The 16992-nt window shown below is 36.3% G+C and overlaps 2 protein-coding genes across 3 annotated transcripts in view; one reads left to right on the top strand and one right to left on the bottom strand.

Moving 5' to 3' along the window:
- The window catches only part of LOC111417986 (restin homolog), a 130726-nt gene that overhangs the window by 1738 nt on the left and 111996 nt on the right, over positions 1-16992 (top strand). Inside the window, exon 2 of the mRNA XM_071199224.1 lies at positions 5621-5760. The gene's annotated coding sequence lies outside the window, so the exon portion shown is untranslated. The remainder of the gene's footprint in view (positions 1-5620; positions 5761-16992) is intronic.
- On the bottom strand, positions 40-10707 carry LOC111416603 (Zinc finger MIZ domain-containing protein tonalli). Of its 2 annotated transcripts, none has more exons than XM_023048660.2 (8): positions 10283-10707; positions 9741-10013; positions 7797-8854; positions 7400-7740; positions 6444-6775; positions 5903-6383; positions 1516-1827; positions 40-1464 (listed from the first exon to the last, which is right to left on the bottom strand). In XM_023048660.2, the coding sequence occupies exons 1-8, from the start codon at positions 10303-10305 to the stop codon at positions 1324-1326; spliced, it is 2961 nt and encodes a 986-aa protein (XP_022904428.1). In that variant the 5' UTR covers positions 10306-10707; the 3' UTR covers positions 40-1323. The 2 variants fall into 2 exon arrangements, with proteins under 2 accessions (XP_022904428.1, XP_022904427.1); XM_023048659.2 differs by having other exon boundaries at positions 7400-7743; positions 10283-10706.

Here is a 16992-nt window from a genome sequence, read left to right on the forward strand (position 1 = left end):
TTATAAGGTTATATTTGTTGTAATAAAACTCGATTAACGTCGTGTTTATTTAAAATATATTTTTTCTTCCTTCTTCGACTTTCGATGTAAATTTAGCAGCCACAAAACAAAATAAAATTAAATTTAATTATTAATTAAAAAATAACTTTTTTCCACAAAAAAAAATAATTAAAATAAAAAAATGACACTTATCATTAAAATTTATCACAGTCATAGAGTTCGTATTTATTTTTTTTTAATTAATTAATTTTAATTAATGTGTGGATGCCGATAATTTATAATTCCTTACAATCATGTTACATAAAAATCGAATTTAACCACTTGATTTATTATATTTTGTTTATTTTAATTAATTAATTAATTAAAAAAAATTGACTACAATTTGATTTAATTAAATCAAACAATCAAATGGTTAAATATACGTGTCACTTGCTTAAATTAAATTAGGTTCACTGAGATTGACGAAAATTAATTTTAATTAATTGATGAAAAAACATTTTATTCGATTTGTTTCGCGCATTTAATTTAATTAATTAATTAATAATAATAATACTTTTATTATTAAGCCCCATGCACATTTTCAAAAAAAAAAAAATTAACAGAAAAAAATTATTAATTTAATAATTAATTAAAAACGGTTTTTTTGGTTCCTCTTTTCATCTCTTTTTTCTATCCTAGTAGTTATCTGCTTTTTTTTTGTTTTAAATAGTTTACGTTCCTCTTTTTTTTAATTAAATAATTAATCAATTAATTAATTAATTAATAGTAATAGTAGTAATACTATCTCTACACTGGCCTTAATAAATAATATTTTTTTTTCAATTTTTTTATAAGAATCGTTTCGTTAATCATTTTGCGTTTAATTAAAAAAACTCAAAAATTAAAAATTATATTTTTTAATGTTTAACAAAACGATCCAAAAAAAAAATTTAAATATACATTATCATCTTAAATCATCGGTGTATGTACAAATAATACAATGAAAATAGTTTGATTTTCTTCAACGCGGTTTCCCCTCAATTTTTAATTTTTAATTTTAATTAAATTTAGACCGTTCTTCTTTTTCATTCATTTAATTTTCACCACGTTTTCAGATTTTCCAAATCATTTCTTAGAAAATCGTTTAATGCAGTTTTTTCACCTCATTTTTTATTAATTAATTAATTTTTTCTCATTTTTTTTTTTAATTATATCACACTGGTCACTCACGTTTTTTTAAATTACGTTTACACCGTGAGATCAGGAACTCTTTTCATCAATAACTTTTTCCGCCCTCAATTTATTTCAATTTTCTTTTTAATTAAAAATTAATTTTTGGGGTTTCTATTCGAATAAAGCGAGAATATCGTCGCTGGTGGTGTTTCCGGGTCCCCCACTGCTACTTCCGCTCGACGGTGGTGTATTTAAATCCGGTTGATTCAAATATGTTAATAGTTCTAATGGGTCAACACTTTCTGGGAGTAACTGTAAATAAATTCATTATTATTTTAGTTAATTAATTATTTAAAAAATTACGTTTAGGGCTTCTTGTCCGGTTCCTTCACCATCTATCACGGCCGCTGGATCAAAATTAAGATCCGACGGTATTTCCGGTACTGAATTATCAGAATTTCCACTGCTCGTATTATTGTTTGAATTGTTGCTGTTGTTGTTTGCGTTGTTCGAGCCGTTATTATTTCCGGACGAGTTATTTTGTTGATTATTATCGGCGGGTGGTACACTTGGAGGTCCCGTTCCTCCACCTGGAGTGTGTGCAGAACCCGGTGTTCCGCCCCCGGGGGTGTGAGGTGTGTGGGGTGTATGTGGAGTGTGAGGTGTATGAGGCATCTGAAAAAAATATTTCAAAATTAACATCTCTAGCATTTCCAATTAAACGTCTAGTTCTAGGTGGTTAAAATCCAAAAAAAGCCAGTACCTAGTCGTCTACATACTGTATTTTTTTGCAAAAGACTTTTTATGCCTTATATTCTGCTTCTGTCCATGACATTATTTCTGGCTAAGATATACAGGGTGTCACACAAAAAACGCCCCAAGCTGTAACTCTGTCATTTACATTCCAATTTTCATGAGCGAAGTATCAAAGGAAATAGTTTTATAAATACTATGACTCATGCTACAAATAAATTTTTTCCAAGACCATCTTCAATTTCAGTCGATTATTAACTTTTGTTTTTCAAATTGCTCCATATATTTTTCTTCATGTCATTGGATAGAGTTTTTTTTTCTGAATCCATTGATGTACAATACATCCATTTTGAATGTAATTTTAGCAGAGAAAAAACACCTGTACAGGATGTCCCGTTAAGCGTACGGAGCGGCTGTATCTCTAGAACGGTAAGGCCAAGAGGTTTGGGAAAAAAAATTCTTATAAGCAAAGTGACCAAGAGAAATAGCTGGAAATTATTCATAAGTTCGTAATTCGACCGCTAGGGGGCGTAACTACCATTGAGAAACATAAAGTTGCCGCTATCTCAGAAACTTAGGCGATGAGCTATAACTTTGACAACATCATTTAATAGCTTGGACAATACCGCATCGCTTTTGTTTTGCGATATTTCTCATATCTGTCATAATAAGGGAGGGGGAGGCCAATGCGTTTTCATATGTTTACATTTTAATATCTCCTAGACCATTCAACCGATTTGAATGTTTTCGGTGTTGTTTGAAAGAGCATTTTAAGCTCTTTTTAAAGATATTTTCAGTAAGACCGTCTGCTTTAAAACAAATGAGCTAGAGGACGTTATCTGCAGCGATTACATATTTTTGTGATTTTTGAAGAAAAGTTAAATGGGACGATACTATTTACTTCACAGACCCTTAATCACCTTAAAATTTGCTAAATTTTAGTGAAAACCGCATCTCGATATCGCCACCCGTTCTCGAGTTATAGAAGAAAATGTTAAAAACTCGAGTGTCATCAATCGGATTCAGTTACCTCATCGAGAAAAGCAAATCACATTACCATGGTAACTGTAAACATGTCATTTACTAACGCAGCAGCGTATGATAGAGCGTATGATGATTTATTTTCAATGTTTCGAATACGATGCAACTGCATGGCAAAAATGTGCAATGCAATTACGACAAAGAAAGACATTTTTCTCTAGAAGTGTTTTTAAGATTGACTTAGCGATTACGGAAAACTGGCAACGTGTAGCCCATTCAGACATCTCTATGAATTCGTAAATCATATTGGTGCGCAATGTGATCCCACATAATCTGGGAACTCCGAAAACAATTGTCCACAAGAGTTCTCAAGAGAATAATATCTCCACCACCTTGTTTTGCATCAGGCCTTAACAGATACCGATTATGATAACAGACTGAACTATTACCATTGACTTTTAAATATGATTTGGGCAAATCCAAACCTTTTATCACAAATGCTATGGATGCATGAAGCATCTGTCCACAAACTGATGTAAACTTGCATAATATGCATTCCTGGTTCGAGAAAACCCCACATTGCTTTCACCCCTTTATCTATTGGGTAGACTAAACGACCTGACTTTTCAAGAAAAACCAATAACCAGGGAAAATATGACAAAACACTAAATACCAGTAGAAACGTATCTAGGGCCGAGACTTAAGCAGCGCTTTTTTTTCGTCGAAACTAGATTAAATAAATGCATCGAGGTTTATGAAAGGCATTTAGCACATTAGTGAGTTATTTTTGCCAAAAATTTAAGTTATTCTAAGTGTTTTGGTTTATTTTGTTTTATTATCATTGTTGATGTTTCATTGATCCGTTGGCTTTTCAACACGCCTCAAAAGTAGTTTTGAAGCAGTTCTAAGCTTGGATAAAGTGTTCTAGAAGGTTCTAGATAATAAAATTATTGTTCTCTCTTATTTGTTTCTTAAGGTAACTTGATCCGATTAAGATATACGAATTTTTAACATTTTCTTTTATAATTCGAGAATGGATGGAGATATCGAGATGCGGTTTTCACTAATATTTAGCAAATTTTATGGTGATTAACGATCTGTGAAGTAAATAGTACCGTTCCATTTAACTTTTTTTCAAAAATCACAAAAATATGTAACCGCTGCAGATAACGCCCTCTAGCTTATTTGTTTTAAACCAAGCGGTCTTTCTGAAAATATCTTTTAAAAGAGCATGAAATGCTCTTTCAAACAAGACCAAAAATATTCAAATCGGTTGAATGGTCCAGGAGATATTAAAATGTAAACATTTGAAAACGCATTGGCCTCCCCCTCCCTTATTATGACAGATATGAAAAATATTGCAAAACAAAAGCGATGCGGTATTATCCAAGCTACTAAATGATGTTGTCAAAGTTATAGCTCATCGTCTAACTTTCTGAGATAGCGGGAATTTTATGTTTCTCTATGGCAGTTACGCCCCCTAGCGGTCGAATTACGAACTTCAAACTAATTTCCAGCTATTTTTCTTGCCCACTTTGCTTATAAGGATTTTTTTCCCAAACCTCTAGGCCTTACCGTTGTTGAGATACAGCCGCTCCGTACCCTTAACGGGACACCTGTATATACAGGTTGTCCCACAAGAACGCCGCAAGCTGTAACTCTGTCATTTACTTTCCGATTTTCATGAACGAGGTATCAAATGAAATGGTTTGATGAATGCTATGATTCATGCTGCAAATAAACTTTTTCCAATGCCCTCTTCAATTTCATGCGATTATCTACTTTTGATTTTCAAATTGCGCGGTATGTTTTTCTTCACGTTATTGAATAGAGAATTTTTTCTGTACCCATTGATCTACAATACATTAACATTAATTGTAATTTTAGCAGAGAAAAACAATTAAAGCATTTTCCGAACATTGTCTTAGTCACTTTTGTAACAGTGTAGTGTGCCATGGAAAAAAATAACGCGCAAAACTGATAACAGTCATTAAATGTTATTTCAATGCCCGAAGCAGTTGTAAATGATACTTATAAGTTGTTTTGTTATTTTTTCCATGCCACACCACAGTATAACACAAGTAACTTTAAGAGAATGCTAGGAAACTATTTTAATGTTTTTCTATGCTACAATTACAATTAATGTTGATGTGTTACACATTAATGGATTCAGAAAAAGAATCTCTATGCAATAGCGTGAAGAAAAACATACCGAGCAATTTGAAAATCAAAAGTTGACAATCGTTTGAAATTGAAGATGGCGTTGGAAAAATTTTATTTGTAGCATGAATCATAGTATTTATCAAACCTTTTTATTTGATATTTCGCTCATGAAAATCGGAATGTAATTGACAGAGTTACAGCTTGCGGCATTCTTGTGTGATAACCTATATATATATACACAGGGTGTCTTCTTTCTGCTAAAATTACATTTAAAATGGATGTATTGTTCATGAATGGATTCAGAAAAACAATCTCTATCCAATGACGTGATGAAAAATATACGCAGCAATTTGAAAAACAAAAGTTAATAATTGCTTGAAATTGAAGATGGCGCTGGAAAAATTTTATTTGTAGCATGAATCATAGTATTTATAAAACCATTTCATTTGATAGCTGGGTCATGAAAATCGGAATGTAAATAACAGAGCTACAGGTTTGGGCGTTTTTTGTGTGACACCCTGTATATCAAAATAACAGCAATTAGATACTTAAAATACACTTTATCTTGCAGATACATTGCGCAGTAACAGGCAAGTGCGGCCACCTTGATGATGGAGCAACTACATATGTTGAGAAGCTACTGCCATACATGACACCTTAGAATTTCTGCACAGCCCAGCAAAGCGATGACAGAAACTCCTAATCCTCAAGGTACCGTAACTTTATTCTTTAAACACCCTACATTACATAACCACAATTTTTTATAACCTCAAAACGTTTTTTTCAATTACAATCAATTTTGAGAAATTAGATAAGACATTTAGAAACGATTGTAATAAAGGAAATAACTTACTTGTTCATTGAGACTTTTTTCCATGGCATTTAATGGATCAAGTGAATTAACACTTTCACTTAAATGCGTTAAAGGTCCATTTCCTCCGGAGTAATCGCCAGGGTTGTTTCCACTTCCGGTTGTGCTAAAATCGTACTGATTCGTTCTGGAATTATTGTACGTGGGTGGTCCGTTCATCATGGATCCGCTCGCGATGCTGTTCATATCCGGCGGGATGTACGGGGACATCGCCTGTGACATATCCCAGTTGTTCATGGTGGGCAAGGTCATACTTCCGGGTGACATCGCCTTGTTGAGCCGTTTCGAAGCGCACGACTCGCTCTCTTCATTCTCCATTTTTATGTTAGTGCCCATGATTTTGGTCGGTTTCCAATTCGCTTCTCGATCGATGGTCACTTCTTCGCATTCCGAACTGTTTAGTGTATTCAAAATACCCCACATGTATTGATCCACTTCCAATCCTTCTAATTGCGCAGGTTTGCTAGAAAAAAATTTTAATCAATAAACACCTAATCGATTTTAACAAATTAAATTTTCTTACTTGCAAACCGGACATCTCCACGATCCCCTTTCGCAATTTAATTGTAAATAAGACTCCAAATCGAAACATTGTATGTGCTTGCATTCGTGCCCCCTCGCCGGCAATGTTATCCTTTTAAAGGTGATGGGGCACTTTAACGAAACTTTCAGAGCTGTTTGTTCAACGGCATCGCGATCCCTTTCGTTTAAACTTGTCGATCCATTAGTGTTATTGAAATTCCGTTTTATTTTTGATATACAATGTTCGGCGGGTAGGAGTCTTTTTCGTAGTAATCCTTGTAAAACGGATCTTACACTTGGACGATGAACCAATTGAAGTACAAAAAGATGAGACTAAGATAAATCGATAAAAAAAAATGAATACTTAATTAACTCGATTTTATAACATGAGCGGGCGCGTGTCGTAAATTTTATGGCAACAGATTATAACCACTACGTGACAATATTTAATACCCACCCTGTATATCAAATGTCTGGAATATAGCCAATAACTTCCCCATTTGTGGTTTTAAAAAAAATTTTTTCAAATAAGAGTTTCTTTAATAATTGTGGCGCATTTTTTTACGATATTTGTTTGTTTGTATTGTTTTTTGTTTCGTTGCTATGGCAACCAATATTGTTATTTTATACAGGATGCATGTTTTTTTTACATATTTTGATAGAGGATGAATCCCTCCACGCGAATCATATGGTTGATCATATTAGATCAGAAAATTACAATCAAAGTAGGCGCTTTAAATGTCAAAAAATTGACAGTTTCAACATTACGTGTTTTCTCTATTGCACATTAATGGTGAGATGGATAAAATGAGAGATGTTAATCTATTTGTAGAGTCTCTGAGGATGGCCAAGGGCCGAAACTAGTTAGACTTAAATTCTATAAAAAAATTGAAAATTGACGAAAATTGTCATAAATTTTATGACAGGGCGCCCGCTCGAAGTTTAATTAATACTTACACAACAACATGCGGCCACGGTAATTTGTATTGTGTTCCTTCCCGGTTGACAAACGTCTTTCAGATAGAGCGGTTTGTGCGAGGTTTTGTCACCGCGGTCGATAACTAAGGGAGTTGCGTTCACTGAAACTTGAACCGATTGGGGCCAATTGGTGTTCATCTGTCGATCTTCGTGGTGGAAGCATTTTAATTGTAGCTCTAAATCGGATCGCCACATCAACGTTTGATGAACGGTCGGTTTCAATTGGAACACATGGTTACTGACGGCTAGGTTATGTTCTAAACGGAACGGAGGTAAAATTATTCCATCACGAACTGGGAAAGTTAATCTTAACTCGTCATCTTCTAGAAATAAATAATGTATTATGTGTTTGTGGATTAAAATTTTTTTTTCTTACTTTGTACTTGTGGTAGAGGTGGTTTCAACTCGTTAAAATTCGGTTTAACATCCGGGTTTGGACTAATATACGGTGGTATACTGCTCGCGGGGGTTAATGGTGGGGTGGGATTCCCCGGAACGGGGCTATGCTGGTAACTCATGTTATTCCTCATATTCACATCTTGCTGGAACTGGTTCGTTGATGCATATTGGACTTGGTTGGTTCCGTTCATGTATTGAGCGGAGGTCCCGCCGGTATGGAATTGACCCATGCTCATTGATCCGCCGGAATAATACTGTCCTTGCTGGTTGTAAGGGGGCGTGTTCTGTCTCATGGTGTTCGCGCCTCTTGGAGCCATCGATTCCGGTCCGAAGCTGGCGTTCATCGCCAGTCGTTGTTGCGACGGATATTGATTTTGGTACGATGACGGTTGCCGCGCGCCGTATCCGGGGTATTGGGTGTTAAAGTTTGGATTCATGGGGTTCATCGAAGGATTCATCGATGGGTTCATCGATGGGTTTAGAGAAGGATTCAAGGAGGGATTCATCGATGGGTTTAAAGAAGGATTCAATGAGGGATTTAATGGATTCATACTTGGGCAATTAGTATTCGAGTATCCTCCTTGCCCGCCTCGTTTTTGAGTCATGTGCATCCCCGGCGAAGGATACGGCGTCATCCGCCTTTGATACATCGCCGCGTTACTCGGACCTTGGAGACCGCCCATTTTTGGGCCCATGTTCCCCATCATGTTCCCCGCGTGCATGTTCATTCCCATACCCGCGGCCATATTGTTCATGGGAGACATGGGGTTCATGTTGCTCATTCCGTTCATGCCGTTCATGGAGTTCATTGGGTTCATCCCGTTCATGGGCATCATGCGTTGTTGGTACACTTGCTGGTTGTATTGTTGAGCACCAAATTGATGATTATTATCTTGGAGGGCGACCACGCTTGCTGTGGCGGTTGCCGTTGCGGTGGCCGCCGCTACCATGGCTGCTGTTGAAAGGGCGCTGTTGCCCCCGTAGGTACCAACTTCCGAAGAGTTCATTCCACCATTAGCTCCATAGCTACCCGCTCTAAAAAAGTTAAGCATTCTAATAACAAATATTACGCTTTATTTTTAATGCGTGTGAATCATGAGCCAAAATTTCGAAAACCGGACAGGTGTAGCTATTATCAATTGCGTCATTCGTGCTAGATAACGATATAATAATATGAACGATACGAATAGAATAGATAGCGAGTTGTTGGAATCGAAAAAATGTAGTAATAATATTAACTCTCGGTTCGTTGCGGATATATTTATATTGGGTGGCCAGCCTTCAATACTTCGGGATAAATATAAGTTTCAACCTCAATTTTATTTCGGGAACAACCAATAACAAAGTTTATGTATATAAGCCGGGCCTGAATTCTTCATCTCGTTTCGAAACTAAATTCCATCGAAACGAGATCCAAATTAGACCCCTTTTGTTCATTTTTTCGACTTTTTTTGGTGGAGGAGCCAAAATAGTGTGAGATTTCATCAACTCCAACATTCTCACGAACCTAACAACAACAACAACAACACTAGAAGAAACAAAAACGTTCTCGGGGGTCTTTTGCCTTTAATAACGCTTCGAAATGTACGTTAAACAACAAAAGAGGGGTATTGAAGGCAAATCAGTCGATTTTGTGGGGTGCACTTATACATATAACCGGGGGTAGTCTCGTATGGGGCGGGGGTTCGTTAACAATGCCCACACAAAGCACACTTTGGTATACAGAGAGACAAAAAAAATATGAAAGAAGGACGGAGAGAGTAAAAAGAAGACGGCAGTTGTTAGAACTAAAGGGAAAAAAGAAGGGGACGTTGAGAAAAAAGTATTGTAACATTTGTGCCAGTATGGAAAAAACGAGGGGATCAAAAGAAGGGTTCTTTTTCTTTTTTTTTGGATGAAATAATTCTTTTTCTTTACTCACCCAGGCCCACTTTGCCTATAACCAGCTTGATAATTAGTATGTTGTTGGTGTTGTTTTATATTAACTGGGTTAAATTGTGATTGTTGTTGCTGGTTGGTTGTTGGATTGCAATTGATGAGTTGATTGGCGTTGTTTGTGGTGTTTGAAAAGCCTCCTCCGCCGCCGCCGACGCCGCCGCCGTGGGGCCCCGACTGGCTCGACGTGGTGACACCCCAGACGGTGGTCACGACGGACAATTGCTGCTGAGCCGTGGTGCCACCGGGCGACCAATTTCTGAAACAAGCGTCCTTAAAATCTTTTCTGATCTCTTTGATTCAATTCTTTCTCTTCTTTTTAATACATTATACATATAAAAAAACGGTTGGGCACACGAATAATCCATTTTGACACCACACGTCTTTAACACTTCATAATAATCCTTTTTGGCCAACACTTTTTTTGCACAACATTTTTTTTTCACACACTTATTTTAAATAGTCACTTTATCATCACTTCACCGTGTGCCCTTCCGTCTTCTTTTTTAAAATTTTAAATAAAATTACCTATAGGATGTATACTCCAGCATTTGAGTTTTGGGGAAAACATAAGAAGTCCGTTTCCCTTTAAACGATCACCCCGAAAAAATCAGACTTAATAAAAAAACTCCTCAGTTCGTTCAAAATGTTCTTCCTCAGTTCGAAACTTTGTCCAAAAATTAAAATTAAAGATCCCAAATACACTTTTTGCTATATCTACTTTTTATTGATACACTTTGAATTCACACACATTTTACACATACAAAAAAAATGATATAAAAAAGAAAATGATTAATACAAGGAGATTAAAGAAACAACACTGAAACTAAATTCTCTCTCGCGATTATTGTTGGGAGCTGCTGTTACTGTTGCTGCCGTTCCAACGTTTCGATCTCGCGTCCGTCGTCAGCGTCGCGCGACGTTCAACTGTCTGCCGCTCGTCGGCTGTGGGAGAGAAACAACGGAACGTGGGGCCGCCGTGTGGTGGCGTGGTGGGGCGGAGACCCGAGGGGAAGTTGACCCGAACTGATTCTCCTTCATTCCATGCGGCCACAATATCGGTTATGGCGGCGACGTTGCCAAGTGCTCCTCGCCCCGATACCGTGGGTGGATGTGTTGAACAGGACCGTAACAAAACATTTTTTTCTACATACAAAAATATTCATTTTGTATTATCTTATCATTTATTTGTTTTGTCCTGGATTATGCGGAATAGACCCGACTTTTTAGTCTCTACGACAATACTTTATCAATAAAAACATTTTTGTTTTTCAAATGACACTTATTTTTTACTGATTAGTATATAAATTCTTCTTTTAGAAATTTTCATTCTTGCCAAAAAGAATATCGACAAACAAAAATTGCCATAACTGTAGGAATCTCATCTACAGACAGGCAAAGTATGGTTTTATGGCCTATATTACCATCTCTTCAACATTGGACAAGCTGAGAATCAAACTAACTAAAAGGTACCAGACAGGTCCTGGACTTAACATCGTCCTGGACTTCTTTCAACATCATTTTGATTTCAATATAATCAAAAATTTCAACATCACCCGTAATATTATACACAACTTTAAATATGCTTCAATATGATTCCAGACACACCACAACATCGTTCCAATATCAACCTGGACACTTATCATAATTTTAACATAAACTTAACGATTAAAGAAACGTCAAAATTAATTAAATAAAATGATATTATCAATTGAAAGGCTAATTATTGCTATCAGAAGATTAAATACTGCTAGTAAAAGCCTAAAAACTGCTTGGAAAGAGGAAATACTATTTCAAAAAGTTACCTATTGCTTCTGAAATGCTAAATACTGCAGAAAAAGACCACAACTTACTTGGAAAAGACTAGATACTGTTTTCAGAATAATACTTATTGCTTCCAGAACGCTAAACACTGCTGTTAAAGGTTTTGACCTACTTGGACAGGTGGAATACTGCTTCCAAGACCATTTATTGCTTTCAAAGACTTTAATAATTTTTTTGGAAAAGGGATATGCTTCTCAAAAAGCTACCTAATGCTGCCAGAATGCTAAATACTACTGGAAAAGGCTAATAACTACTTGGAAAAAAGAGATATGCTCTAAAAAAATGTACCTACTACTTCCAAAATGCTAAATATTGTTGGAAAGACTACTAATTGCTTGGAGAAAGCTAGATATTGTTGGCAAAGACTATTTAATACTTTCAGAAGACTATATACTGCTGCCAAAACACTACTAAGTGCTTGGAGATTATAATACTATTGGCTGAAACTATTCTTCTGTTGATGATTCCCAGATGCAACTTTTTTTTTTTTCACATGATTTCAATTTTATCAATTCAACACAATTATGAATGTTATCAATTAGTATAAATGGTAAAAATGATTGGAATGAAATGTTGTGGGCTAATACGGTACTGGCGCGATATTTTCTCTCCTTGTCAGCACGCACCGAGGACCCGACCGTCACGGAATAGTATAGCAGCCGCCTTTCGGTTTCCGATATGCCTTCCGAAGCTAAGCGTGGTCGTTTTAATCGGTGCGCGTCCTCTGCATATCTTCTTTTCGATCGTTTCTTCTTCTTCTTTTCTCGATGTCTCGATTTCTCCTCTTCTCTCTTTCGTCCCTTCCAACAACTTGAAAATTTCTTTTTAAACGTTTGCATTTTTTCACCTCGCCATTACATAAACAAGTATCGATTGAAAATTTATTTACTAGAAATGGAATTTTGATGAGAAGATGAGCCGATGATAATTAAAAGTGTGGTATTTAGCTAAGGACGCACGCGTACCACCGAGAGTAGTTAATGGCACGTTGAAATGGAGAAAAAAAAGTAGGTTGCAGTCTCATTGAACAGTTCATGAAGCAAGGACGGTCTGACGATAGCAATTAGGGACACGTGCTGTAGATGGAGCCGCCGCGCTGCTGCGTGGACACGAAAACACGTGCGCCACTGTGTGTGTGTGTACGTATGCGCGCGCGCGTTCGTTTTTCCACTAATCCAATAACAAAATGTACATAAACGAGATGGTATACAGGAAAGATAGAAGAGATAACGATAATTAAAGTTGCGAAGAGGTAAATTTCGGCGAAAACGAGTTTGTTGTGAAAATTTTCTGCCCTTGACTGACTTAACAATTACCGCTAACTCGGCTAAAATTAAAAAAAGAATTGCAAAAAAGCAGTATGTGTCATCGAGTTTACTACTACAACGTTGAGTAACATTGTTTGGAAATTACTCTTCTAAATGAGAAATGATCTCATTTAAACGCATGCGCAGATATTATTTGAGCACGCGCAATCTTGACGTCTTATTTAAGTCGAAACAAGCGACGTTAATGATACCATGTCTTAGCCTTTTGTCGACTCGACTAGGTCCATTGTGTATTTTCGAATTAACACGCTTAGCGTTTGGTTTGCGAAATGCAATATGCAAACGACGCCGATTTACGAGTTATATAGTTAACTGTGTCTACTTAGATTGTTTGGGCTTGGTCTCAGAAACGTTTCGAATAACTCTTTGAAATATATATTTTTTTGTTAATAAAATTTATCTTGATCTGATACGCCACCTAAAATAAACGCATAGATAATGTGTTATTTTTGGTTATAATCGATAATATTATTAAACGTTGATTTCTTTGATTGAATTATTTTTATTAGGTAGATAAAATGTATGTCGTTTTTCTTACGGTTGTTTCTTTGCGAACCGTTTTGTAATCGAGGATGCAGAGGAATCAGTGCGCAGAGCGACACGACACGATTGTTCGACTCCGTTATGAAGAACAGAAAGGAACAGAAAGCAGCAGCAACACAGAATTGGAATGCCGTTAAGAGCAAAGCCATCGACTCACCTCTCATGCTAATCTAATCGTCTAATATTTCGTCGTTTCACTGTAAAATAGAACGACAACATGTACACCATAACAACAACAACATACAAAATAAAATATAAAGAATCGAATATTAGTTGGTTGAGTTGGTTTGGTGGTTTGATTTGGGTAGAGAGAAACTTAGAAATCGTCGTGGAAAGTGGAGGTGAAATTATAACACTCTATGTCATCTGCAAATGGAAAGTATTTAAAACCGTTCATAATCGTTTGCTAGCAAAAATCGTCGAGAAATACAACGAGAGACGATTATAGCTGCAGCTTTCCAAATGCGACAGCCCGTCGTCGCTCCATAAACGGAAAACGCGATGATGATTGGAAAAGTTTGCTTTCTTTAAATCCGATTCACAAGAATTAAAATCAAAAAGAAAGGTATCTGCTCTTATCTCACAGATAAGATTGTTACGTAACAATTTTCGTACGTATATCGAATAAGATTTAGATAAAACCGATTTGATAACAGGAAATACAATCGAATAAACGACAATCTATCGGAATAAAAATAAAAATTTCTAAAATAAATACAATTAAATTAATTAAAACTAAAACTAACGCTAAATCTAGAAATAGAAACATTCGGGTTTAGCCGTCTAGGCATTCAAATGCCGATCCCAAGACATTAATTAATCAATACCATCAATCCACTCCATTCAAACCAACATGCTTATCAAAAAGAAGAGGAACGTTGAAGGAAGCAATTGCAACCAAAGAGATAGTGCTTTCACCTCTCCTATGATGCTTGGTAGTTGATGCCTTGATAGAATCAACCCAAGACATTAATTGATCAATACCTTAGGTGCTTGTCATCAATCCACTCCATTCAAACCAACATGCTTATCAAAAAGAAGAGGAACATTGAAGGAAGCAATTGCAACCAAAGAGATAGTGCTTTCACCTCTCCTATGATGCATGGTAGTTGATGCCTTGATAGAATCAACCCAAGACATTAATTGATCAATACCTTAGGTGCTTGTCATCAATCCACTCCATTCAAACCAACATGCTTATCAAAAAGAAGAGGAACATTGAAGGAAGCAATTGCAACCAAAGAGATAGTGCTTTCACCTCTCCTATGATGCTTGGTAGTTGATGCCTTGATAGAATCAACCCAAGACATTAATTGATCAATACCTTAGGTGCTTGTCATCAATCCACTCCATTCAAACCAACATGCTTATCAAAAAGAAGAGGAACATTGAAGGAAGCAATTGCAACCAAAGAGATAGTGCTTTCACCTCTCCTATGATGCTTGATAGTTGATGCCTTGATAGAATCAAAATCCAATTAATGCAAAAAGCCCTATTATATACTACAACTTGGTGCAGAAGCAATGGGCTCAGCATGAAACCAAACAAAGTAGAAATAGGGACTATTTCACTCGGAGAAGGAAGTTACAATTGAGAGCACCCTCCATTGAAGGCAGAACTATTAACTTCAAAACAGAAGTCAAATACTTCATATCTGTCGCAGGCTCCTTGGGTGGAATTGAGGTCTTAAATCAAGAATGGATCTTTTGAACCACTTCATCTATACATACAAAAAGATGCAACTTTAAGTGCCTTATCACTGAAAACATGCTCTTCATTCAAGTTGATACAGGACACCTTGAAATCGTTAACGAACCTTATACCGATAGAATATAATTGTCCCTCAGCTCGGACATAACCATTTTTCTGAAGATCTTGCCAGCTGAGGCTGTGTGACGACCGCTGGACATATACTGTGTGACAATGTTGCCAGATCATCGAAATTTAAAAATGCCCGAATGAGAAAATGATTGGGATTATTTTTAAATGACCCAATAAATTTTGCAACTTTCTTGGAGTAAAATATAAACTTCCGATCTTGAAGATTATTATGTCCACAACATTTTTAAGTAATTACTAAGTGTTTAGAAGCAAAATGAAGTCGATTCATTTCATTTTTTTATCACACCAGCAGATTTTTTTAATGTTTAATAGTTTTTGAAAGACGTAATTTGGAATATTAATTCGACCATGAAATTTTTTTATTATCACATAGTATCACCAAGCAAAAAGAACGTGTTTAGCCAAATTTTTAAACACACCAATACAAATTAATACATTAATTTTGAATTTGAATCAAAATGTATATGGTGGGGGTTGTAAGGTCGTAACAAATCGCGGCGTCCAACGACTACGACGACGACGTCACGCCGGCGGAACATGACCGCGAAAAAAGTGTGTCAATGAGATAGCCTCATTCCGCAGGTTCTTACATTAAACAATTGCACACACATACAAACTCCGGCACGCACACAAGCGTACACGTTTAATAGACCGTTTCGCAACTGTTTGTAAGGTGATCCGGTGACATCCTGTGTGAGTTTTGCAAGAAGAAGAAATAAATATTTTTTTTGATTAGTAAATAAGGTTCTAGTCCGATCCTGTTGGTTATCAACAAAATAGCTCCGGGTGTTTCAAAAGCGGTGGTGATTTGTCGCGCGTTCCGGACTCGGCCTTCGTCGCCTCCGTTCGGCGAGGTCCGCTGAGTACGACGCCCCCCCTCTTCGCCCTCGTCACCACCGTCGTTCAATTACTCCGCCTAATTATCAGCTAAACAGTAAACGTACGCTATCCGCTCCGCGGCGCTGTCTTTGATCCGATTGTTCGACCGCACCGGCTACACAGTCGCCATCTATCCATCGCACTCGCAACCAAGCGTTAACCAATCACACTTTCTTTATTTAATGATTTAAAAATTGTGTTATTATTTGATTATGAATTATGATATTTAATTAAGAAAAATATTTTTAATTAAAAGAAAAATGTAGGTTTATTCGAAATAAATGTCAAACGTTGTTTCGATCGCAATAGGTCAAACGTGTCTTTTGCGAAACTTAAATGTAAAAGACAGTTTCAAATCCGTTTTCGTAGAAGGAAGATTTTCTGCACGTGTTCGTAAAGCAAAAATAATCGAAAATAAAGATTTCCGGGTAAATACGTTTTCTTTCGAGCCAGGTAAAACATTTTTGTCACATCTTGACTATTTAGTTTGAACAATCAAAACTGAGTTCTTAGTTTCTAAATAGGGGGCAGGTAAAGGGAACCTTTTCGTTTTGTCGCCTTTTGTTATGATTTGTTTGACCATCAAGTGGAAACACTTCCAATTTGTACAGGGTCAAAATAAGTACGAAAAATAATAATAATTTATACACCTAAATGAACGTGACGAAATCGACACACGCAAACAAAACAAAAATCGAATAGAGCGTGTGTGCTCATCAAATATAAAATCGTACGTAACTCGTTGTTGTTACAAGGACGAAATGTTTGTCGTTGTTTTATTATTATTTTAAGGTGACACGGTTACCTATTAAATTTTATGAT

Source organism: Onthophagus taurus, chromosome 10 (assembly GCF_036711975.1).
Source record: "Onthophagus taurus isolate NC chromosome 10, IU_Otau_3.0, whole genome shotgun sequence".
Classification (NCBI taxonomy): domain Eukaryota; kingdom Metazoa; phylum Arthropoda; class Insecta; order Coleoptera; family Scarabaeidae; genus Onthophagus; species Onthophagus taurus.